Source organism: Magnolia sinica, chromosome 8 (assembly GCF_029962835.1).
Source record: "Magnolia sinica isolate HGM2019 chromosome 8, MsV1, whole genome shotgun sequence".
Taxonomy (NCBI): domain Eukaryota; kingdom Viridiplantae; phylum Streptophyta; class Magnoliopsida; order Magnoliales; family Magnoliaceae; genus Magnolia; species Magnolia sinica.
In genome coordinates this window covers 79,279,469-79,307,029 of record NC_080580.1, presented here as the reverse complement: position 1 = coordinate 79,307,029, position 27,561 = coordinate 79,279,469, and the positions used below count along the sequence as shown (strand labels likewise).

At 40.1% G+C, this 27,561-nt stretch overlaps 1 protein-coding gene across 1 annotated transcript; it reads left to right on the top strand.

Annotated features, from left to right (window-relative positions):
- LOC131253487 (protein SCAR2-like) lies at positions 1-26,200 on the top strand. The gene is made up of 9 exons (XM_058254510.1): positions 1-411; positions 3,057-3,220; positions 16,183-16,306; positions 16,399-16,528; positions 19,380-19,447; positions 19,527-24,393; positions 24,795-24,881; positions 24,991-25,095; positions 25,847-26,200. The coding sequence occupies exons 1-9, from the start codon at positions 257-259 to the stop codon at positions 25,898-25,900; spliced, it is 5,754 nt and encodes a 1,917-aa protein (XP_058110493.1). The 5' UTR covers positions 1-256; the 3' UTR covers positions 25,901-26,200.
- Positions 26,201-27,561: the final 1,361 nt, after the last annotated feature.

The following is a 27,561-nucleotide window of genomic DNA, read 5'->3' as shown; positions in this document are numbered from 1 at the left end:
ACCCTGCGCAGTTTAAGATCTCTCCTCCTTTCATTCCGTCCTTTTTATAGCTTTATCATTTAATACTCTCTGTCTTCGATGCATCCTCCGTTGCATATTCATTCAAACTCTCGCTCTCTCTCTCTCTCTCTCCCTCTCCCTCTCTCTCTCTCTGAGTTCTGTTGCAGAGCTCTAATGGTGGAATCCTAAAAGAGATTCCAATCCCTCCAAAATAAGAAACCCACCTCAGTCATCAGTCCGTCTACCGATATAGGAGATGCCCATCTCGAGATACCAGCTGAGGAACCCCTACGGCTTAGCAGATCCGGAGCTGTACAGGTCTGCCGATCGGGATGATCCCGAAGCGATCCTGGAAGGCGTCGCCATGGCGGGCCTTGTTGGCGTCCTTCGCCAGTTGGGCGATCTTGCTGAGTGAGTCTCTCTTCGATTTGGTACCTTCTTTGTTTGTTTGTTTGTTCGTTTTTTTTTTTTTTTTTTTTGTTGGGTTGTTTTGTTTGATTTGAGTTTCGGTTACTGCAGTGAATGTGGTCGGGTTTTGGGTTGAGTTGGGGTTTTTTCGAATGTGGGTTTTTGTTTTTAGAATCGTAAAAACTCCCAAGTTTGTGAATTTTGGGTCCTTTTCTAGTATAATGCAACCAAAACATCTCAACTGTAGTCTTAGTGCACCTGTATGGTGGTTATGACCATTGATTTCGGGGCCTTGGTGCAAATGGTCCATGGTGCAGGAATCAAGGCGATTTGGCTATGATAGCCGGCTTTCAATTGGTGGTCTGGACATGGTTGGTTATCACAAAGTTGACGAAAGGTCCTACATTGAGGGTGAAACATACAATGCTTGGACAGCTTGGATTGTGCAATTACTGTAACTGTTCAGCTGTGATCCACCACGTCAATGGTCCTGATCACCAATCTAAGTTTACCATGCATAAGCTCACATTGTAGACTCATAATAACACCTATATCTCTCTCTAACATTTGGGGACACTTTCATGTTCTAGATCCTTTTTTTTATTGAGGATAATTGGTCGTGATTTTCTGTTTGAAAATGTGTGGTTGGATTTGGCATTTTTGGTGTCTGGTTGTTTGGCTGATTACATTTTGGATTGCAAATTTCATCCTATTTGGTTTGTTTAAGCATATGGGGTGCTTTTTTCCCTAGCACGTCAGTTCTTTACAAATTTCAACAGGTGTTTGGCAGGTACCATATTAGATGTTCTCGGGCAATTAAGTTATGCCATTTAAAATTTGGAAAGGAAGTTTTTTTGAGAGAGAGATTTGGCAACACACATCCCCAAAAAAGCATTTTTAAATTTTTTTTTTTTTTAATTATAAATTTTTTTAATGATGAATTCATTAAACCACAAAAAGAAATACAAGGCCCTAGAGATCGAAAGCAAATGGTCGACCCTCTCGTCACCCGCTTGGATTTAAAAGCAACTTAGCCACATGCCAAAAACACAAACCGAAATGAAGAAGAAGAAGCAAACAAGACAAAAAGACAGCCAAAAATACCATAGCTCCAATAGCCATGCCCGAGAAATGATTCATCCCTTAACAATTGAATCTCAGCCACATTTCAAACCTGCATATGATAAACCCACAAATTCTGGCAAAACTAATGCCTATTCCAGTATTCCAGTGTCAAAGACACAGTGGCCCGCATTAAGGGTCTCCCACAATGCTACTTTCCCTTTGAAAGTTCTAGCATTTCTTTCCCTCCAAAATCCCACCCCCCCCCCCCCCCCCCGGGGAAAATGCAGCAGCTTCCACATGAATTTACCCCGAGCCAAAAATGGACCAGCAGGCCATCCTGCAATAAGCTCAAAGACACACCTGCTAGGCACCCATTTCACTCCAAACACTTGCCAAGCCTAGTCCCAAACTTCTACTCATCGGGCAATACTCGGAACTGCAATTCCTTGCTTCTTTTGGATTATTAACATTAAGAATTTTAATTGGGTCAATAAAAATATTGCCTTAAAAAAAGGATTTTAATTGTGAAGCTGTCTGCACAAATGCCTGAACTTGTGAAGCGGGAACTTTCGACACATAGGCACAGGGATGCACATCTCTACCAGTTTAACAGAGCTTAGACATAACAGATTTGGAGGAGAACATTCCCCTTGAAGACCACATCTAACCCTCCATTCCTCATTTGAAGGGTCAATTTAGACTTTGTAGAGGATCTGTAAGAGAGCATTGAAATACACCATCTTAGCATCCCTCAAGTTTCTCTGTAGGCTGACATTCCATACAACTGAATCCCCAACAATTTCGCATAACTCGCTAGTGAAAGCCTCTTTATTCACAGCTAAAGAAAACGAGGGGAAAGCTAGCTCCAGAATTTACTCCCTGATCCATATGTCTTTCTGGAATCGGGTACATTTTGTCTCTGCCCACCAAAACCTTGTGCCTTAAACATGCGGCCCACTCCACAAAGGATGGACCAAATGTCCTCCCTATATCCTGCCCAATCAAATCAATAGCTTTCCACACATTAGAGTCCACTCTACAAATTTTTAATGCCAACAAATGTTTTATATCAGGTCGAATATTTGCTTGTTTTGTTGGTCTGCATGGAAGAAAATTTTGATAAAGACAATCACCTGATGCAGTGCAGTGAGTACTGCCACCTTGTATTCGGTTTTGTTGTCTAGCAACAAATCCATACAAAGAGAAATGCAAGAGGCCCTTAAATTTTTTCTTTCTTTGCCATCGAGATATCCAGTTGTTTCGGCACTAAACAATGGAGTGGAAGAGTGGCGTAGCTGTAATAATTACGACGTATCTGTGGGTCGTCAACTCTTATCATGTCTTTCTCTGATGATCAAATGGACCCTGATCAAAATTTTGCAACACTGAAGCTATCATTTAACAGGTTTGTCATAATTATGAGCATAACTAGTCTACCACTTACTAGATGTTGCTGGTAGAGACATTGTAGTGTGTGTGAGTGATCTAGGGTTCAATCCCTGGTTGTGTTACGTTTCCAATAAACAAAAATAGTTTCTAGATGATGACAATCTTCTTCTTTTTTTTCTTTTTTTTTGCTATAGGTTTGCGGCTGAGATTTTCCATGACTTGCATGAAGAAGTGATGGCCACAGCTGCTAGAGGTCATGGGTTGATGATTCGAGTCGAACAAGTGGAGGCGGAGTTCCCATCCATTGAGAAGGCTATTCTCTCTCAGACCAGTCATTCACATTGCACCCAAAATGCAGGTTAGCATGCCTAATGAAAAGAAGTGGCTAAATTACTGTTTTATCAACAGTTGCGGAATCTCTAGCCCTGAAATCATGATATCGCATGACACATCGAAAGCATAACAATCTTTATTTTATGATTGATTGTCATTGATTTACTGACAGAGTCATGCATATGGAAACTTCTCCTCATTAGTTTGTGCTTGAATATCTTCATTTTTTGTTTGGTTTCTAGTTCATTTTAAGATTTATAATGACTAATTCTACATATTAGAGATTTCATCATTTTGAACCTCAGATTTTAGCCCAAGTACTAGTGATGGGATTAGTTATGGATTTGTTTCGTTTTTTTTTTATAGTTCCTTGGGGGGCAAACCACTAGGAGTAATTTTGTTATAATTAGGGTGGATTTGGATACTTGATTGAACTGGATTGCAATGATTTAATTTAATAATGAAGAAATGACCAGTTGGGATATGGTCAAATGAAGATGATGATGGAAGAAATTATCAAAGTGGAGTTGGCTGGCATCATTTTCATTCGTAATGACAGTAAACCATGATTAAAAAAACTTAAGAATCGGACTTCACTTTGCCTATTGCAAACAGTGACTTGGGCAAGTCAACTTGGTGCCTTAGGTGAGTCAATATGTTCTGTTATTTTTTTTTTGAAACAATGATATCTTTATTAAATGAGGGCCAAAGCCAAAAAATACAAGGAAAAAAACAAAAAAGAAACTCAGAAACCATTTACAACTGAGACCCAATATCAGGGAAGAGGACAAAATCTTTGGTAGATGCTCTTGCCTATTCGCCATATTGAAGACCTCCAAAATTTGACGCTTCCGATTCCTGAAACACCGATTATTCCTTTTTAACCAGATGGACCATCATCCGGCTAATAAGCAAATACGCCAAACTCTCTTCCACTTTTCCCGGTACTCCTGCCATGCCAGGTGAAGAAAAATTGCTCAATGGAGCTTAGGGAAACCCATGCTATAGGAACAAATTGAGAAAACACTCCCACAATTTCTTGGCAAACGAACAATGAATAAAAAGGTGGCCAATGGATTCCTTATTCTTATAGCACATCAAGCACACATTTGGGAGGACCATGTTCCTCTTGCACAAATTATCCACCGTAAGAACCTTGTTACTACCCACTAACCAACTAAAGCTGCCACCTTTGGGGGAGCACCTTAGCTCCACACAAAAGTTGTATGGCATATCTTATGTGTCGAACATTCCACACCAAGCATCATGTAGAAGGATTTCATCGAAAATTTACCTGACTTTTCTTTTAACCATACCAACGAATTTGATGTTAGACTTGATGGATGCACCGCCCTCGACATATCTTAAAGCCAGATTAGTTCTTCAACCTCTACATCATTCAGATTTCTTCCTCAATGAGGAGCCCAAATAGTTTCCTCCTCATGTGAAGAAAAGCATCAAGCAGCTAATAGATTTGCCTCTATCAAGATCCCTGCTAGAGGGGGGAATACAAGACTCAACTTTTGATCACCTAATTAGACATCCTCCCAAGACCTGATATTTCTTCTATCTCCCAGAGAGAAACCTACTCCTTACCAGTGTTTGAGTTGTCGGTATCGCTACAAGTTTCGCTAACCAGAGATAAAGATATAATATCGTTATCGCCGATAACCAGAAATGTGGGAAAAACAGGAGAAACATGAGGAAAACGGTGGATTTTTTCAATGAAACTTCAAGCGATGCCTAAATACACATATTTGCATATTTAGGAATAAAAAAATTTGCACAAAGAATGCATACACAATAAGTTTTCATTTAATGGGGCTTAAAAGTATGCGCTATCATAAGATATCATTCCAAGTACCATGTGGTCCTCATGAGATTTGGATCTGCTTCTGACTATGTCATAAAATGAGCTGAAAATTTTGATGGATGACATGGATATACAACACATACATCAAGGTGGGCCCCATGGTTAGGGAAACACCCACTATAGTGTTACCTGGGTAATACCAATCTACTCGTTATAAAATTGATGTACACAACGCACGTGTTAGCATGACACATTAGTACAAGATGCAATCCATCCATCAGGTTGATCCAACCTTATACATGTTTTTCAAAAATAATTATGATCCAAATAAGACCTAACATGGGAAATAGGTGGACAATTAAAAAGCTTCACCCTAGTTGTCAGAGTTGTACATTTGTTTTGCAAAATGCGGCCCACTCGACTAGTAGATCAAACTGATTCTTGTACTATGGCATCAATGCAGTGGTGCCTTTTTTTCCTCAAGTGGACCCACCACAGAAAAATGTGGGAGCCGTCACACCCACTGTTGAAACATTTATAGGGCCCACAGTGATGTATTTTTGAGATCCATCCTATTCATAAGTTAACATAGAGATAGATGAAGTGAAAACAAAAATATCAGCTTCATCGGAAACTGCTGTGGCCCTTGAGAAGCTTTGAACGGTGGATGTCACTGTCCCCACTATTTTCTATGGTGGGGTCCTTTTGAACTTTAGATCTATCTCATTCTCTTTGTAATGTCATAAAACGATCTCTAAAAATGGTTGGACGGTATGGATACAACACATGCATCATGGTGGGGTCCACAGAGCTTGGTGACGTCACTTCAGTAGTTTCCAATCCGTGCCTGCCAATCCGCGTCCTTTTCCAGCTAGGTGGGTGGGGAAATCGGATTGCATACTGAGTTACTCAGTACGCTCTTATCGTACTGAGTAAACTCGGTTGGGCCCACCGTGAATGCATGTGATTTATCCACACCGTCCATCTGTTTTTCCAGATCGTTTTAGAGGTTAAACTCAAAATTGAAGCATACACAAAGCCTAAGTGTACCATACAGCAAGAAACAGTGGAAGTATTGATTTCCACCGTTGAAACCTTTCTAAGGCCCCTATTGATGTTTATTTGTCATCCAACCTATTCATGGGATCACACAGACATGGATGAAGGGAAAACACAAATATCAGCTTGATCTAAAACTTCTGTGGCTCTCAAGAACTTTTCAATGGTAAATGTTCAATTCACACTTTTTCCAATGGTGTGGTCGACTTGAACTTTGTATATGCTTCATTTTTGTTTTAAAGACCTAAAATCACCTGGTAAAATGGATGGACGGAGTGGATAAAATGCATGAATGACAATGGGCCCCACAAAGTTTACTTAGTACGCTTAGGGTACTGAGTTACTTAGTATGCAATCTGCCTCCATGGGTGGGACGGGACCTGTCCATGAGGCCCACCTCAGTGTACATGTTGTATATCCACGTCATCCATCCATTTTACCAAATCTTTTTAAGGCATGGTCCAAAAAATGAAGTAGATCCAACACTCAAGTGGACCACTGACCGCACCTCTAGAGACGATGGTAATTGACCATTAAAATCTTTTCGTGGGCCACAAAAGTTTTGGGTCAAGCTGATATTTATGTTTTTTTTTTTTTTTTTCATTCAGTTATATGTGACCTTATGAACAACTTAGATGGGAAATAAACATTACAGTGGACCCTAGCCCCTAGAAAGTTTTTAACGGTGGGTGTTCAACGACCATTGTTTCTCGTGGTGTGGTCCACCTGAATTCTAGATCTCTTTTGTTTTTCGGCCCATGCCCTAAATTTACATGGAAAAACTAATGGAAGGTGTAGATATACGATGCATACATTGATGAGGGCCCCACACAGTCAGACACATCACGGTTGTTATGTCCGTAAGAAATAAAAACGAAAAGGAAAGCGTTGAATAGTTGAAGCCGACCTTTTTGAAACCCCCATTTCAAAAACCTAAATCAAATTCTCTCTTTTGAATTGAAGCGTTTTCAAGCCCCTTCAATGCAAAAATCGCGGATTCTTTGCAATAGGAGGAAATTTCGGCGGAAGATCTCCTACACCCTGGCTGAAATTCCCAAAATTTCAAGTTTTTTCATTCCCCGCAATCCAGGCACCTGCAAAAGGAGATTTTTTAAAAAAAGGTATTTCTTCTTTTTTCGAGTATTTAATCTGGACCTTGCTTGAATTTGTAGCTGGATGAAAATGCCGAAAATTTCCCCTTTCTGTCTTCAATAACAGGGTGGTTGTTGGATAGAAATAGTAACTTAGCGGCGAAAATTTGAAATTGTCAGAAAATCCGAAAAAATCGGCGAAAATTCGCCGATATCTGGAAGAGAAACGAAATATGTGGTGTTCGATATCGATGACCCAGTGATACTGAAAATATCGGCGACAATTCGATAATGTCGCCGATAATTTAAACACTGCTCCTTGCTAATACTTGTCTATTCGTTAATGTCGCCGATAATTTAAACACTGCTCCTCACTAATACTTGTCTCTTAGTGATGCCATAGGTTTTCAAAGTTAAGAAGCCATATACATTGATGAAGATTTTGTCCATCTACCCCTTTTCTTCTATCCCATACTTCCTACCCAACACATCCCTCCAAAGACTACCCTTTTGCACTCCAAACCTCTACATCATATACATACATACACATACATGTGTGTGTGTGTGTGTGTGTGTGTGTGTGTCGGAATTCATTATCTCCAAACTTCTAAAACCGGCACCCCTTCGGTTTGCGCACACCCTCCCTTTTTAAAGTTCCTCTTCCTTTTACCTTTTGTGACTAGTGTAGTTGCATTAGCCCAAGTGCCCTCGAAATGCCCGAGACACTCAGGAACGACATACCTTGACAATCCATATGTGTTTTTTTTAAATGTATTTTACATCCTATATGTTATGGATAGAAGCACATTAGTTTCTTAAATAGTTTAACTATCAAAATGTTTTAAAATGATGAGATGAAACTCATTGTAAAGCTATTACACATCTTAGGTAAATATATAGAAACCACTTCAAAAGTTCACATCAACTCAAACATTCCAATGAATCCACAAATGATTCCGATTAAATCAATCAAATTCATTCGACGGAACACCAAAAGTAAAACATGAGGCAATTAAGAAAATTATAAAAGTTATGCGCCAATCTATCTATTTATCAAATAAGTAATCACTTCTTTTCTTTTTTCAATATATGTAAGCTGGGCTCGAATCCAAGACTTAAATATTGAATCATGCCCTTCTAACATTGAGCTATGGGCACTTATCAAACCACCATTAAACCATGTTCACAACCCCAAGTGTAGGGTCGCGATGTAGTAATAATCTCGGTAAGACCGATGTCGAATCCACAGGGACTGAACCTTGTACGTAATCTGAAAGTAACTAGAACTAGAACTAGAAAAAGATGTAATCTAATCAGGAGAATTTAAGAGAATAATGGTAAATTATTAAACTAAAACTTGTAGAATTCAAAGGTGGGAAATTAGGGTTTCTAAGGATCCACTTGTAAAGATCAGGGAGATCTATGCTTGATTCATAAACACAACTAGAATCAGAGTCCCATCTTCATCCAACTGGAAGATAATCCATTAAAATCTAAATCTGAACTTCCTTTGATTTAGTTTTCAAGAGATGAGAGGTATGAGAATTAGAATTGATTCCATCACAAAAACATGCCCATGAGACAAAGCAAACAACAAAATTTAACCAATCCACAACCAATCTGAAAGAGTTATGAACGTTAGGAAGGATTCCATCATCCAACCATGTCCATGAGACGATGGTGAACAACAGGGCTTCCTAACTTCACAATCATAATGAAAATAACATACTCAAAGCTATCGCAGATCCATTGTAATTTAAGTCACAATAAACCATTAAAAAACTATGAATATTCCTTATAATCAAACCAAATCAAAGAGAGTTCAACTTAACATAAATCAAAGCCATAGAAACAATCCCATCACACTACAAGCTTCACCTCTTAGCCCTAGCTAAGAGGTTTAGCCGATCATATTCATGATCAAACTAAAGTCTCTTAAAAAGAAAGCATTAAAGGAAAAAAAAGACTAAGAAGAAGACTCCTGGCCGACCACGATCTCTCTCTCTCTCTTCCCTTCTCTAAATTGAAGGTGCAGAACAGTTAAACGATTTTCGTCCTATAAGTCTTATAGGAGGCCCAAATAAAATTTTAACCAAAGTTTTGGCCATCAGATTTAGAAGCGTTCTCTCTAGCATCATATCCCAGAATCAAGGAGCCTTTGTTTTGGGGAGACAGATTCTTGACACCGCCCTCAATGCACATGAATGCATTGACTTTAGACATAAAGAATGGAAGAAAGGCATAGTCGGGTTGGACCATAGAGTCTTCCTTGCTGTTTATGGCTTCGCATATTCGAAAGACTATTGTAAAAACCGAGTATAAATTTCGTCAAGGCATTTCCTTTGCTCTTAGAAAAGGAAATGAAATCACATCCGTTTCTGGTTAAATACATGGTGTGGTGAAAGGCCGCTGCAAAATCTTTTCCTGGGCATTGCCAGAATTGCTACAGACCGCTTTATTCGGGTTGATCATTGCTACTCCATAGAGGGAGGTGCTATCGTCTACCCTCCTCCTTGCCGAAGAAATTTGACTAATGATGAGTTTGATGAGTGCATTACTTTGCTCGACTATCTAAAGTTAACCCAACCTTTGCCTCAGTCAGGAAGAAGACTTGATCATATGGAAAGAACATAGTTCTGGCGCTTCCTCGATATGATCTTTCTACAAATTCATTTCTAAGTCGGAGTCCCCATCCTCGTTTCACTTTTGGTCCTATGGAGCCCCTCTGAGTATCATGGCCTTCGTTTGATTTATGGGAAGGAAAAGAGTGCTAACTGCTAACCATTGATAATCTCCAAAGGCGAGGCCTAATTGTTCCCAACATTTGCTTGATGTGTATGAGTGATGCGGAATCAATTGATCACCTATTTGTCCATTGTACTTTCGCAAGCAAAGTTTGGCTTCACTTCATTTCTCCTTTTCAAGGGTCCTGGGTAATGTCGGCCTCCATCGATCATTTGCTTTGGGCTTAGCATGGAGCCGCGGTGGAGAATTCTCGGAAAGCTATTTGGAGGCTTGCTGCTGTGGGGATTTTTTGGTTTATCTGGAAAACCCAAAACAGTAAATGTTTTCAACAGAAGGATTAATTACATGGGAATTGTAGTGTAAAATGTTTTGAAAGCTATTATGTCGAAGAGATTATTTTCTTAGGGCCTGTTTGGTTGGGGATGTATTTCATGGGAAATGTAGTGTATTTTACACTTTTTAAGCATTAATTACATACTATGGAAGTTTGTGCTGGAAGGGATGATGTATGACATTGACTGCAGGAACTTTTAGGTTCGGATAACAAGGTGGACTCTATGGGTCCCACCATGATGTATATGTTTTATCTACGCCATCCATTCATTTGGCTAGATCATTCTAGGGTATGCCTCCAAAAATGAGACAGATCCAAAGCTCAAGTGGACCACACTATGGGAAGAACATCTAAATGGTTAGTGTTCAATCTCCACTATTTTATGTAGTGTGGTCCACTTGATCTTTGAATCTGCCTCATTTTGGGCCCATGCCCTGAAATGATTGTACTAATGAATGGATGGAGTGGATATAACACATATATCATGGTGGGGTCCACCAAGCTTTGGCTTTGAATTATCATGAAATTGGATCCGGGACAACTCCTCTTCCCTTTCAAACGCATGTGGTGTTGTTTGATGCATGCATTTAGTGCTGATTTGAGAGAAATTACATGAAAATACTTGTAATTACATTCAACCAAACAGGCCCTTAGTGAAAAGCGCTGTTTTGGATTGGGCCCTTTATGTTAAAACAGCTGTGTCTGCTGACTTTTCAGCTTGGTTTTTAGTGTAACTATAGGTTGTATTCTTTTCCGCTTTTTGGCAGTAACTTATTATAAATTTGCAGTTATCTCTAAAAATAAAAAATAAAAATTCCTCTTGAACGTTGAAATGAAGGGAAAAAAGGAGAAAACAACAAAAGAAAAAAAAGAAAAGTAAAAAAAAAAAAGAAGAAGAAAAATTGGCTTTTATATGCCTGTCGGCCTGTAATCAATATGGGGTGCATGTTTTGGCATCGATACAGCCCATATCAACCAATACGGGCTGGTATCACCACCAATTTCTTTTAGCCTGGCTGCTTCACTCTGTTTCGGGTATTTGCATCAGCCGATAGAGATATTATAATGGCCATATCAACCAATACGATATGGAAATTGAAAACATGTTCAAAAGTTACCTTTTAGATGAAAAGTATAAAATTTATATTAGTTACCTGGTGGGAATAATTTGAGTTGGTAAACTTGTTGAGTCATGATCCGACAAGGTTGACTTGAGTTTTGTCAATGAAATGAAAACAACCTGGAGAAGGTTCAGAATCTTGATCCCTGTCTTTACCTTGGTGGTTTGAAACATTGACGAACCTCGAGAAGGTTGAGTTTTCAAGGAATTGGTATGCCGCACCCACCCTTCAGTGAAAACAACATGACGCATATGAGTCTCTTACTCTCGTTTGACTTGAGAGAGTCAATAGGTCATGAAAAAACTTGGAAAACTCAGTCGAATTAAATTCCTTGTTTCCGTATAGGGCAAGTTTTCTGATTTTTGGCTCAGTTTTGGTTTGAGGGGCCAAATGCCAACTTGGGGAGGTCATGAGTCCACTCAGGGAGTTTCCCAACCTTGCTTCTTACCCCTATTGGAATTCCATGCATTTCAAGTTGGACATGAAACATTCATAATTTCAGTTTGGCGGATTAATCTCTCATTCCAAAATGAGTGGGACTCACCCCACATTAAACATTCCCACTCTATGGAATTGGATAATTGCAATTCAATTGAATTGAGCATCCACATGCTGCCTTAAATTCTAAATATGTTTCATAATTTGGTTAGGAGTAGGATATTTAATGCAGGGGCATTTTCACACCAGGCTCGAGTGAGATGGCCTGTGGGATGCAGGGACACACTCGGGGTGGGCAGCCTGTGTGAGGCGAGTGGCTCGTGTGAGGCGGTACCCATGTGATGTGGGGCCTGGGCTATGAGATAAAGGGATTGATTCGCCATGCTCTATCAGTTCGAGCTTTTAGAGCAAGTGGTTGATTGTCTTGCGTCAATATTTCTTTTTGGTTCTTAAAAAAATAATAATAATAATAATTTTTTAAAGAGTAATACAGCCTGCAAAGAGGAAGAGATCGCCTGGTAGGGAACTTTACCATTCACACTGTTTTTTCCACTATTTTCTGCTAAATCATTGTCCATCAGGATTAGTTTCTTTTTCTTTTTTAATTTTTTGGATAAATAACTGAATTTATTAAAAGATAATGGATAGGCGATGCCAATCATGGTATTAAAAAACAGTTATGTTATGGCCATAAAAGCCATTATGTAAAGGAAAAGGTCACCCCTATTATGTGATGCAGGGGGTGAATCAGTCCATTATAATTTTTTTTTAAAAAAATGAACCTTATTGGGCAATACGAGTCGATATGCCCCATATCAGCACCGTTACAGGGCTGACATGCTGTTGTTTTGAAGATTTTAATTTCAAAATTTCTTTTATTTTTCCACTTTTTTTTATTCATTTCAACCTTTAAAGGAGCTTAGAAACTAATTTTAAACCAAATGCAAGACTATTCTAAGGTCAAAACACAATTGAGTGGGATTTGATAAATTGAAGTGGAGTGGATCAAGTTGGAAAATATCGGAAGGGGAAAACTGTCATTTCTTTTCATTTTTCCTTCATGTTTTTGTACGTATATGTATTGGGTTCTAATCCACATCATGTTTGACTTTTGTTTGAAACTTAAATATAGTTATTACATAACATCCAATTCATCATTGCTCATACATGGACTTATAGACAGTTATATATTGATATTAGATATTTAGAAGCCTAAATATAAGAATTTTATTATTTTAGAGTCAGTCTCAAGTTAAATAGTATCAAGCACCCCAAGATGACATTCTTACTAAAGAATGGCCCGTTACACTATCAAATGCATGTTCAAAACCAGAAAAAATACATATCTGTGGGATCCTCATATTTTTCTGAGTTTTTCCAATTTTTACGTAAGAAAGAAGAAGAATGTTATAGGACTGCAATGACCATTACAGGGGTCATAAAGGCCATTACAGCCTGTATAGTAATGATCGCATGGCCGGCCAATACGTTACTTGTTACTGTTGCTGAATACCTTGATGCCAATATAGGAAGAAGCACAAGAAACACCCTATTTAGCAAGCCCAAGAGCCATGTTCCCTGGAAACATGATTAAAAGAAACAAAGCATGGCTTTGATTTTTTATTTTTTATTTTTCTTTTACAATAAAAACTGTTCCCATTGCGGCGACTTGGACACAAAAACCCAAGAGATGGCACAATTAGAATTTCCTTCAATAACAATATGATTGGCACCACAATCCTGCTCCTTCCATATCTTTAGCCCAGTTTTTATGTCCTCCAACCCTGATTGGAATCACCAACCCCCCTGCTCCTGAGATATTATTCCCTTGGGATGAGAATGAATTTCATATCAAGAGCATCTAGATCTCAAAGAAAAGACTTTATGATCTATGGCCCCTGCTTAGAGTGGAATGGTGGAAAAGGATTCATGCAGCCACCCACAATTAGTTGGGATGAGGTTTAGATGATGATGATGATGATGATGATGATGAATTGGTAAGCTAATTATAAATTGGAAATAACTAATAGTTCTGGAAATCCTAGTGGATTTGGATCTCAAGCCTTGGGAATTGGATACCCTATCCTTACCCTCATCTGAGAATCTGACCTGTGTACTCTATTTCTTTGAAAGATCATCATCATGTCTTGCTTGATTGGGACCAATGTGTTAGGGATCTGTTTATTAACTTTATTTATACATGCTCAGTTTCATTTACTTGACCTTTCGAATATTGACGTAGAATTGGTGTTTGTGTGTGAAGACCTTGTGGTTGAGAATTCTATCTCTGGCATCATTTATAATGTTCAATATTTTCCCAGTTTCTGTTGTTTCCCTATTGATGTGCTATTGAACTGTTCCGAATGTCTTTGGTTCTACGTTACCCCGCGTATGAGTATGGGCATCGAGTAGGGCGGGGATCGGGTTTGATGGATCAACTCCAAATTGTCGGGATATTGGCAAACCAATGATTGGTCACTACTGATAAGTATAATCTTGTTAAAACTTAAAATACTTCCCTAACATTATCACAAGTTGAATTTGTTGCCTCGTTGATAAGTAACATATTCTAACCAACCAATACCTCTAGAATTGACAATTACAGTCAATCTAGATTTCAGGTCCTGTGGAAGGGGGAGCCCTTATCACTACCTTTGAGTATCCGAGTATCCAGCTCAGATATTCTCATTTTTTAAAGGATTCAGTGTCACAGTATGGTTTGAAAATTTTGGCATTCCTTCTGTGCTTTTTTATTATTTAAAGGATCCGCAGTACTGTGTGAATATTCCAACATTGTTTAACAGATCTCTGGCCTTCTTCCTTTTTTTTATTTTTTATTTTTATTTTTAATTTCTCTAGTCTGGTATGTATACTATGTACTTGGACCCAAAACCCTTTTCTGTAAATATCATACAGTTTTATTTTGATTTCTCTAGTCTGGTATGTATACTATGTACTTGGATCCAAAACCCTTTTCTATAAATATCACGGTTTTATGAATAACATACATGAGGATGCGCATTACTATTTTAGCATTTTAATCAGGAATTTGGTTTCAACTTCATAAATTGTTGAGAAACAATTTCTTTTAGCCTTTCATTTTCTCACTTGAACAAGTAAATGTCCATTCTATGAATGAAACAAAATACCATGCTCTAGCGGATTCACGTGGGAGAAAAGAACTGCTGCCTATGCACTTGGCTTACAAGAAAAGATTCCATGAACTACAGATAGTTTTTGGCTTGTGATTTGTTTGCCAGACTACAGGCATCTCTATCATCATCATCATCATCATTTAAGCCTTATCCCAATGACTGGTATTGAGGGAAATTCTCAAAATATAATAATCAGGATAGATTCTCCTACCCGTAGGAGCCATTACCCAAAGTTCAAAGAAATAGAGATTGTGTGTGTGTGTGTGTGCGTGCACACGTAGAGATGCCTTCAGTTCAACTCCACCAGTGGAAGTTTGTGCTCTTGCTGCCTAGGAGCCAAGCTCAGTTAAGGGATGAGGATTGCATTAAGTTGGTAGCCGGTATCAAACTTCCGCAACAATTTCCTTGAACTTTGGGTAGTGCCTCCTGAGGGCAAGAGGATCTCCATTTCATTCTCCTGATTATTATATTTTGAGAATTTCCCTCAATCCACAGTCACATGTTCGGTACCTCAAAAGAATTACAATCCCATGCAGTAGCGCCAGCTGTTCCAGCATAGGTGTACTTCACCATGCAATAAATGAGGACGAACACCAGAATGCTCATGAAATTGAATGGGCATTCACACTTTTTTGGGGATTTGGAAACATTTGGGGCCCATTTGGATGCACTTCCTGGAAGGGGGTTTCCGAAAAAGGAGGCTTCAAGCTTGCTGCTTTTTCGGTCGACTTGGCAAAAACCAATCAGATTGGTTTTTGTCAAGGCAGCATTTTACTGCCTATTTTATCGAGTGGTAGACTAGACGGGGGTTTGTAAAGTGCATCCAAAGGCAGAAGATCAACTTTCATTTGGATCAAAATGGCGTTTAGCCCTCAAAGGCCCTTTTGGAAGGTGCATCCAAACATGCCCGTGGTGTGTGCATGCCCCAAAATGTGGATGGCCAGATACACTAAATGCTCCTGTCAGCAAAACACTCCCCAAATTGAGAATCGGATGATGGCAGCTACGAACCATCATCCCCAAATCTCATTCTTGGTGGTGGATGGTCCGCCTCCTGGCTGAATTTGTAGATATGCCCAAACTGACAATGAATCCTTATGGTTGTGCTGCTTGAAGAAATATACCGTTGAAAAAAATGCTACTTGAAATAATTCCTGATGATTGACCACTGCATTGTCCATTATGTTGCTGTTTCACTCATCGTATTGGCATGTATACGATTCTTTCGCAGGTGTTGACTGGCATGCCAATCTCCGAATGGACCAGAATCTAATCACTACAGGAGATATGCCTCGATTTATCATGGACTCCTATGAAGAATGCCGTGGCCCACCTCGGTTATTCTTGCTGGACAAGTATGGTAGCATTTGTCTCAGTAACCTATTTACTCTTGCACCAACAAATATATGTTTTTCTGACCTAAAATATTTTCCCTTGCTACCACCAGGTTTGACATTGCTGGTGCTGGGGCATGTTTGAAGAGATACTCAGACCCATCATTTTTCAAGACAGAAATAGCCTACTCTAGAAAGAAAAAAGTTGAGGTTCAACGAGAAACGAAAGCCCGTAAAATCAAGGTAGGAAATGCCTAAAGACTCTTTAAGAGTCCATGTTCCGTCAGGAAAGTGAAGATATTTGGTATTGTTATAGTTCTGCTTTTGTTTTTCAGAAAATGTAGTTCTAACCTTGATTAATTTAGTATTATTGATGAATTGATCAATAAAGCTAAGACGAGTATAATGTAGCCCATCTACTCTTCTAATCTTGTTTTCAGGTGCACTCCTTTGGTACTGGTACCACCCAGTGTTTTAAATAGCGGTAGCGTGATGCGTAGTGCTCAGCCCTCTATAGCATGTAGCGTAAATACGTAGCATGTAGCGTAAACTACACAATACTTTTATTTTTTAATTTAAAAATACGAAAAATATAATAAATAGTGAAAAAAAGGAAAAAAATTTATAAAAATGCCTAAAAGATGATTCATTTTATTAATTATAAGCATGTTCAAAAAAGTTATTAGTTATCATTTATCAAAAGTCAATCCACATATATAAGCCAAATCAAATAATTATCACATCAACAACTTTCTAAGCAAACCACTTTAATTAATAATGTCTAATTGAAACCACAAGTCACAATTATAAAAAGAAATAAAAATCCCATAGGTTAAAAGTACTAAGTACAACACAAGTGTCACATTCCTCAACATTAGAAACAAAGAAAATGTGAAAAATACATTGTAGGTTACGCTACGGATGCTACGCGCTACGTAGCTGTAGCGTACGCTATAGGGGATTTACACTATTTGGGACGCTACGTAGTGCTACGGCCACGCTACCACTACACTACGGGCGCTATTTGAAACACTGGTACCACCATAAGGTTACCTTCTTTACCACCATAAGGTTACCTTCTGTTTACTGGGAAGATGTGGGGCGCACATGGTGTAATGCAGGACAGCCAACCCATAAATCAGGTGCTTGAGCTCATGTTAGCCCCAGATAAAAATAAAAATAGAAAAAATCTGCCCAATCCAATACTCAGGTGGGCCACAGAAAAGGAAATACGTTTGAGGGGAACACCCACCCATAATTTGCATCGGAGCCCACCTGAAATACAAAAGAGCCTGATTTTGAGTTTGTCCATTCATCAAGGCCAGATGCAAAGGGTCTGAATGGCTTAGGTTGCAGATTCACTACATGGTGGTCCCCTATTAAAATCAATGGCGGGCTTCCACTCGAACCTTGTTCCATTTGGGGTGGCTCAACTGAGGTTTGGATCGGGCTGAGTTTTGTGTGCCAGGGTAACTTGAGGTCATGCATCTGATGGACTGGTTGGATGTCATGAATACGTCATGTGAGTCCCACTTCTGTCCAGTACCCCCATAGCTTATGGTGGTAGCAGTACCACCTGAGCACACCCCTTATTTTTAATGGATAGCATTACTTTATAACAAGAAAATGTAATCATACAATGGAACAGAATACCCAATGCATGTCTGTACTTATAGTATCCTCCCTAGAAAGGGTCGTAGCCAATACATTAACAACAATAGGAATCAAGGAAAATGAAATGTTTGAGCATTGACGTTGAAAGCAAGCTACCTAGGTTAATCGATTCTTTCAACAACCAATTGACTGCGTCCCTACAAACACCTTCCACAGTTAAATGTCCCATTTCATGATTGGAAAAGAAAGTGGTTGCCTTCCTGAAACACCTTCCAAGATGGTTGTAACCCACATTGTTATTCTTTCCCTGTTTGTCTCCCAAAGGATAGATTTCTGACAACTTCAAATTTGGGGTGTTTTTATATTCGCTAGGGGATTTCTGACAACTTCTTAACACTATCATTTCTTTAGGGGATTTCTGCATTTGTTAAAACTTGAAACTGGATATAACTATCCTATGTAGTTTACCTTTTGAAAATTTTGATACAATATGAGACTACTCATGGATTAATCACCCTGGTTTGTTTGTCTTCACTTATTAAAGGTAGTATGTGACTGCCATAGGAATCAGGGTTTTAAAATTGGAGTATTGGATATCATATTGTTCACCACTGATACGGCTGGGTATTGCCCCTGCATCGGGCTGATACAGCCGTATTGTTCATTGGTGATGGTGGTATGTGTCGGGCGATGAGCACCAGTTTGGGAAGATACTTCCAACCTTTCTAGCAATCAATCACCTCATAATGGGAAGTTGCTGGCCAGAAAATGATGAAGAAATTCATGTCCTCATGGTCTGTGTTAAGCCTACATGCAACTTTTCAGCGCGGCTATATGTGCCAACCTAGTGTGTTAATGGACATCTGCCCTGTAGATGCCCACAGATGGCCTGGTGATAAATCAGAACTTTTGTTCATCAGCTGGGCCATTTATACATCAAATGTGGACTTCTGCAAGTTTTTCAAACACTATACTGTCTTTAGACATGCATGGCCTGTCCGATCATGGTTTTAGGTGTTTAGAAACTGAGTCGATTTGGCCAGGACTTCTCGGTTTTGGTGGGAGTGAAACAAGTTACCAGACCGAGACAGAAATGAAACCGACTGAGATGGAACAGTTGGCTTGAATCGTACTGGTTTTGGTCTCCATGCAAGTCGTACTCCAAAACTTCTATTTATAACACTATGTATCTGATAAGTTTACTGGTGTCATTTTTGGGCCAGGCCATCTTACTCAGTATGGAGCCAACCTGATGACCGGATTGGCATGAATTTTGGGCCACAGCATATACATTAATGAATGACACAAATCTTGAACACACATGCTACATTGGCACATTTATGGAGAATAGAATTCAAAACCCTCCCAAGTAGCCATCACATTTCTCATCTTATAATGGAAATTAAATGGCATGCTGTTTCATGCTATATGCTTCTTTGCCGATATCTAAGAAAGCTGCCTTTTCATTTCCCTCTAACAGAAGAAAGGAGCACGTTGGAGAAATGGAGATACCCCGGAGATCTTCTCGACATCCCATTTCAATTCCACGTAAGTCCTCATATTTATCCTTCACGGCACTGATTTTAAAATGATTGGTTGATGGTTTAGCTTAGATTCAAATTTGCAGATTGCGCCAATTGTTTTCTGATGAGAACGAAAATGCTTCCAAGAAGGTTCCTATACAAGGTGTAAAGCTGAAGAGGAGGCACTTGAATGGCTCCTCATTCAATTCAAGAACGGGAAGAAGCTACATGGAGCATATTCTCGAAACTAGTCCACCCAAGCTTGATATTCAATTTGAAAATTCTGTAAGTGATACTAGTGAACTGGCTCCTGAAATACGCGATATTGGTTTGGAGGGTTTGGATAGCGAAGTAATGCAGATAAAGAGAACCCAAATCCCCCCTTCTGATAGACAAGAGCTACTTGAACCTTCCTTGGATGAGTTGGGTCAGGATATAGTGGAAGGACAAGCTTCGAAATCCATGCCTGAGCCAATTGCTGAATTTGAAGAAGAGAAAGTTCCATCCGCCCTTCCCGAAATGAGTCAAAATGATGCATTAGTTGATGGTGAGAGCAAGACGGAAGCCAGGGAAATTGAAATAGAGAAAATCCCGTTTTCCTTTCACCAGGTGGATCGAAAGGATGAATTGCTCAAGGGGGAAAGCAAGGTGGAAGATAATGCTGATGGGTATGGATATGATGAAATTGAAGCTGAGAAAGTTCATTCCACCTTCCTTCAGGTGGGTCAGAAGGATGTGTTTGTTAATATACAAAACAAGAAGGAAGCCAATGCTGATGACATGTACAGGTCTGTCAATTTCGAAGAGGAAAACATCCATGCCACCTTCCACCCAGCAGATCAAAAGGATCTATTGGTTGATGGTGAAAGGAAGACAGAAGCCAGTGGTGATGGGTATGTATCTGATGATGCAGAGAAAATCCATGCCGCCATCTACCCGGTGGATCAAAAGGATGTGTTGCTTGTTGGCGAAAGGAAAACAGAAGCCAGCGATGATGGGTTTGTATCCGATGATGCAGAGAAAATCCATGCCGCCATCTACCCCGTGGATCAAAAGGTTGCATTGCTTGATGGCGAAAGCAAGACAGAAGTCAGCCATGACGGGTATGGGTCAGATGATGCAGCTAGTGAGATGGAAAATTACATGGATGCCCTTGCGACCATGGAGTCAGAAATGGAGACGGATACAGAGAGCCGAGCTAAGCACGAGCGGAGTTTCTTCAATGTCATAAATCAAGGGACAGATTCTGATACAAATGAAGAACGACTGGATCTGCATGAGCAGCTGGATACCCTTTCAGTTGAAAATTCTGGCACATTGTATGATTGGAACTGTTCGCTGAAGAAGCAAAGATCAAGCTATTCTGACTCGGACACTTTAAGCAATTGCGCTGATACACAAATGCCTAAAGCCAATGGAATCACTTCCTTGGACATGCATGAAAAGTTCGAAAAGTCTTTTAACCCAGAAGATGCCATGTCTGACATGCCACATGAAAATCTGTTTTTTGGTTTTGCTGGCAAATTGTCATCTTCGTCAAGTGGTGATGCAGAGGCGGAAGCATATCTATCCACTGACATGCCCCTGGCTGAAATCCATGATAAATCTCCCGAAACAAGCAGTGATGATCCAGGAACCAAACCTCCAGAATCTTTGGTAGATGTAGTCAATGGGACCATCAACGAGGTATCTGAAATCCCAAGTTTCGTCTCTGAATCCGGTGAAGCATCTTGTAGCTCTTGCATTACAGATGCAGCTGGTGCAAGTGTCAGCGAAGTTCAATTTGTTGGAACAGACCCAACTGAAATTTTGTCTTTCAATACTGAAGAAATGGGTAAGCATTCAGGTAATGACTTGTTACGTAAGCCCGAAGTCTCTTACATTCATTACCAAAACGAAGACGCAGAGAGTGCAGCTTTTGCCGAAAGCTTGTCTGCTTGCGAAATGTTGGATAGGGGTGTCCATGACACCTCTTCCGATGGTCTGGTGTATTCGTCTGATATTTCAGACATGCCTCAGGTAATAAAAGATGCTGAAGATTGTTCTGTTGGAACAGACCCAACTGAAAATTTGTCTTTCAATACTGAAGAAATGGGTAAGCATTCAGGTAATGACTTGTTACATGTGCCCGAAGTCTCTTACGTTCATTCCCAAACTGAAGACGCAGAGAGTGCAGCTTTTGCCGAAAGCTTGTCTGCTTGCGAAATGTTGGACAGTGGGGTCCATGATGCCTCTTCTGATGGTCTGGTGCATTTGTCTGATATTTCAGACATGCCTCAGGGAATCAAAGATGCTGAAGACTGTTCTGTTGCTGCGAGGTTGACAGGTGGGCCCCTTGATTGCACTTTGAATGATTTGCAAGACTCTGATATCTCTGGCCTGCCTTTTGGAACACCAGATAATGCTATTCTTGAGAAGGATCATGCAAGAGATATTGAAGATTCTTCTTCGTCTACTGCTGCTGCTTCTGAGAACTTGAAAGAACCACTCAATTCACCAACCTTGAAGACTTCACCTAAAGAAGAACAGCTCATCAGCTCGATGAAACAAGACACAGATGTGTGTTTGGATATCACATCGCCACCTGAATGTTTACCTGCCCTTTGCACTCACACTGATCCGATCGATGCATTGCCCAATGGCTTGACTGCAGAAATGGAGAGCAGTGCCCCACTAAGCAGTCCCACTGTTGATCTGCAGGAAAGTGATGAATTCGTGGAGCATGAATGTCAGAAAATGACCACAGACATCCGACCGCATGAGTCTGAGAACTTCGATGCAGAATCTCATGAGGATCAAGCAGGCGATATGGCAGAAGCTCCTGTAGCCTGTGCACAAACAGAAACATTGTTATTTGTCGAGCCGGAAGCATTGTTTAATGCGTCGGAGATTGAGGTGAAGGATGGGTCTGTCAATTCAGCATCCAGAACTATAATATCCGAATCTCCAGTAGGTATGTTGCCTGTTAAGGTCCATGCTGACTCGGATGATTTAGTGGCTGAGTTTGCTGTTGAGAAACCTGATTGTGATGATCGTGATCCCATGATCAGTTCTCCAGCAACATCAGATCATCATGTACAGTTGCAAGAAGAGTGTCTTTCCAGTGAGACAGCTTCAGATCAGTGTAAACTGGAAATCAGAGAGATGCTCATTCAAAAGGATCATGTAGTATTGGATGGTCAGAGAGTGGGTCCCACAGATCCAACCACCGATAATGAAGCAAATCAACCAGTAGTGGGTCCCACAGATCCAACCACTGAGCCATGTCAGCCTGATCCCACAGATCTTGTCATTTCTGAATTTCCTGATCATGTTCATCATCCCATGTCATTTGAAGACTCCCAAATTGATTTACATCCCGATGGTGGTTCAGATGCTTCCATTCCTTTGAGGGAAGGCGATCGAGAGCGTGAACAGAAATTGAGAGAAAGTGATCAGGCACTGGAACCAAAATCTCCTGACCAGAGTCATCCTCACGAGACTGAAAAGGATGTGGCGTCTCTGTTGACTCATTTCCTCCCAGAGCCAGCAGTTCCTCTTGAACAAAGCCGTGAATTAGAAGCTGGAATGGAACTCAATTTGGTATCTTCCCATGAAGAGGAAGAAGGCCTTGAATCTTCCGACCCCCAATTTGAAAGAACGCAATCTCTCAAAGAAATGGATCCTGCTCTCACCAATAAGGATGACTACTGGAAGGCCCATTCAGAGTCCTCTCCAGTGGACCATCTCATCGAGCAACCATTGAAATCCAAGCAAAAGCCAGATTCACCTGTGGTTGCTACCAGTGAAATGATCAATGGGCCAACTGTATCTTCATGGGATGTTACCACTTGCACGTCATCAGAGCCAGAAGCATGTATGCAACTTCCACCTAACCATAGTTATGAAATCTCCGAGTTACCCATCAGCTCATTGGATTCCAATGTCTCTGCTACGTCATCACCAGCATTTCCTAGCATCAGCCGGCTCATCCCTGGACGAACCCATGTACAGCCATTTGAACCGCAGCCGAACAGACCCATCATGGGTTTTCCACTAGCTGATCCTAAACCATTGGAATCCAAGCAAAAGCCAGATTCACCTGTGGTTGCTACCAGTGACATGATCAATGGGCCGACTGTATGTTCACAGGATGTTACGGCTTGCACCTCATCCGAGCCAGAAGCATGTATACAATTTCCACCCAACCATAATTATGAAATATCCGAGTTACCCACCAGATCACTGGATTCCAATGTCTCGGCTACATCATCACCAGTCTTTCCTAGCATTGGCCTGCTCGTCCCTGGACCAGCTCATGTACAGTCATTTGAACCGCAGCCAAACAGGCCCTTCATGGGTATTCCACTGCCCGATCCTAATCCTCTGAACACCAATTTGGAGGACATTCCACCGCTTCCGCCACTACCTCCTCTTGAGTGGAGAATCGGAAAGCTTCGGAATGATTCCCTTCCTTTTGGGGAAGAAGCTCTACATCCTACGAACCCCTTCCTACCACTACAAACCATAGAAGACAAGAAGCCCCAACAGCCTTCGTATCCATTCCTCCCACTACAAATTAGTGAAGATGACAAGCCTCAACAACCTTCAAACCCATTCGCACCATTACCAACTACAGAAGATGAGAAAACTCGACATGGTGCTCTAACTTTAGGGGTTGAAATGGTAGAGCCTCTGAATTCATTCCCATCACCACCAAATGTAGCTGATGAGGAATCTCAACGTGCTTCTCGAAATTTAGAGGGAGAGATGGGGCATCCTCCGAAGTCATCAACACCTCCACCAGTCATTGAAGATGAGGAGCCTCTACATGGTTTGCAGACATCAGAGGGATATATGGGACAGCCTCCGAATCCATCAATGCTGCTGCAATCCCAAGAAGACGAGAAACCAAATGGGGATCTTCAGTCAGAGCCCACCAAACAGAGAGATCCTCTGATTGAGGCCGTTGCTGCACATGACAGAAGCTTGGTAAACAAAGTTCATTGCATCCTTAAGTGAGCTTCATGGACCCATGGACACATGCCCACCTAGCATGTGTCGGGCATCCAAACACATGCATTGGGTGAGTCCTAGTGTTGATGCCCTGGCCCAAAAATTAGAACTTATCAGGTGAGGCATATGTATGAAAACAACGCATAAGTTAAAAATATTGCTAGTAATGCAAATAAAATGTGCATGCATGGCCCACCTGATGAGTTGACTGGCATGGTCTTTTGCCTGGGTCATCTACACAATGAGACCCACCTGATGCATGGCTCAAATGTCTGAAAAGCATGTTGGCTTGGCAAAACTTCCTTAAATGTGAGGATCTCGGTGGTTTATTGGAAGATCTAGGTTCTGAATTTTTGAGCTGTTTGATGGTTTTGCAGTTGAGAAAGGTATCAGAACGGGTTCGACCCGAAATCAAGCCAAAGTTGGATGAAAGGAATTCGTTGCTAGAACAGATACGATCCAAGGTTTTAACTGAAAAAACATCTCCATTTGCTTGGCATGATTCCTTGTATCAATCTATCATCTTGCAATCAATTTTGGCTTCTGATTTATTGAATTGCTTGATTTCTCCAGTCTTTCAGTTTGAAGCCAGCGAGCACTGCAAAGCCCATCATTCGGGGTCCTGGAACAAATTTAAATGTTGTTGCCATTTTGGAGAAAGCAAATGCAATCCGCCAGGTTGGTCTTCATCATTAGATCCTCTCTCTAACTGTTGCATTCTTTAGGGCTGTTTGGGTGAAGCTGGGATTTGAGAAATCCATTGATTTCAACTCCCTGTGTTTATTTCATTTTATTCTCTGTTTTTATTTTATTTTGTTTTTTTAGAGGATTTGTCAAGTTTGTGGAATCCACAAGCCCAAAACTCCATTAGTTTTGGGGCACATCTAAATCCCTGAAAAAGCTAAAGACTGCTAATCCACAAAATGAGAGTCTTGCTTGAAAGCAATAAAAGTTATTCCATTACAATAAATACTCCAAAATCCAGGGATTTGAAGCTTCACTCCTCAAAAGTGGACTTTGAGATTTACGAAATCCAAATCCAATGCAAATCCATGAATTGGCAAGTTCCGGGAGACATGGCAAATGTGTATAAAGGTTCCACTCATCTTGTGGGATCCGCCATTTGAAGGGCAATGACCTAGAAATCAAAATGATTTGAGGATTTTAACTTCTTGATTATAACATTACCCAAAACAAGCTGCCATAATTTCTTTACTCAAATCGAAGGCATAGGTGGCCCCTATCAGCCTTATTTTTACACCGTGACTCAAGTATGACGTGGCCCGCATCTTGTTCCCTTGGGAACTCCTACGCAGTCAGCATTCCTTTCATCTTCTTGCTATCGCTCCGTACCAAAATGTTATGTAATTCATCCCAACCAGTAACTGAAATTGATTTTTTTATTTTTTTTTAAAATTATTTATAACAGGCATTTGCTGGTAGTGACGAAGATGATGACACGGATAGCTGGAGCGATTCTTGAAAACCATCATCCAAGCCTGTTGTAGTGTCAACATCTTCCCAGTTTTCCTTCAAAGTACAAGGCAATCGAGAGAGAACGGGCAGTGCGGCCCACTTCAGCAATCTACTGAATGGGTGAAGTTCTTCCCAGAATCCCATTGCCATATGTTCATGTATAATAGTTTTTTGTCGAAATGTGTTCCATATTAAGTTTTTGTATCTAATCTAACATGTGAAATTGTTGAGTTGGGTCAATTTAAACATTGGCAGCCGTGGCCCATTGTTAGTGGCCATATCAATCTACGATATCTTTGGCATCTAATTCACGCTCGAGTGCACCACGCATCTTGAAATCTTGTGCATTAGCTTCTCAACTCGAGGAGAACACCACAAGCAAACCCATCTGCAAGTACCAAACAGAAATACCCTGCGTGTCATGGTGACTCACATACTATATCTTGGACATGGATCATGACATGCCCATATCAATTATCAAGTCGTTTTGCTGGTCATATTGGCAAACATGTAAAAAGTTGGATAGTTTGAAAAGGTTAACCAACAGTCCATATTTTTACATGTACCCTCTTGATAAGTATACTGGCTTGATTCTCAGGATGGGCCACACACAAATCATATGATGCCTGTCCACTTAACGGCTTCAGATTTTGCAATGTGCTGGTTTGGCCAATTATAGGTTGCTACCTGATGCTTGTTGATCCACTGATACATGATTTATCTGCTTTTGCAATCACATGGGAGATTCGATGGTTGATATCATTTATATTTGTATAGCTTCTTGGAATCAGGTTTCATTGGCCTTAAAAGTGCTCTTCCCATCCGCACAAATGAGACTGCACACTGTATACCATAGCTTAAAAACCGTAAAACTCTATTCCACATGTTATTCATCCAGGTCAGGTCAACTCGAATCAAAAGACTCAAGAAATACAAATTAAGATTTTACAGCATAGTAATAGAATATTTAAAATAATTACATCTATAATGAGTATTAAAACATTAGAAACAAGACAACACAGACTTGTATACTATGCTGGTTGGGGCTGTATGCCAGGGAATGGGGGGCCACGGGTTTGATTCTAAAATCTACTATTTTTCAATTTTATTAAAAATACCATGGCAAAGGACTCAGCTCGAGTCATCCTGAGTCGTGCTGAGTTGATCGAGTTAGTGAGTGGACTTGACAAGTGTGTATAGAGCAGTGTTTTAAATAGCGGTAGCGTGATGTATAGCCCTCAGCCCTCTATAGTGTGTAGCGTAAATACGTAGCGTGTAGTGTAAGCTACACGATACTTCTATTTTTTAATTTAAAAATAGGACAAATATAATAAATAGCGGAAAAAAGGAAAAGAAAAATATAAAAATGCCTAAAAGATGATTCATTTTATCAATTATAAGCATGTTCAAATGATTTATTAGTTATCATTTATCAAAAGTCAATCCACATATATAAGCCAAATCAAATAATTATCACCTCAACAGTTTTCTAAGCAAACCACTTTAATTAATAATGTCTAATTGAAACCATAAGTCACAATTATGAAAAGAAATAAAAATCCCATAGGTTAAAAGTATCAAGTACGATACAAGTGTCACATTCCTCAACATTAGATACAAAGAAAATATGATAAAAGTAATTAAAAAAAATAAAATAGTAAAAAAATA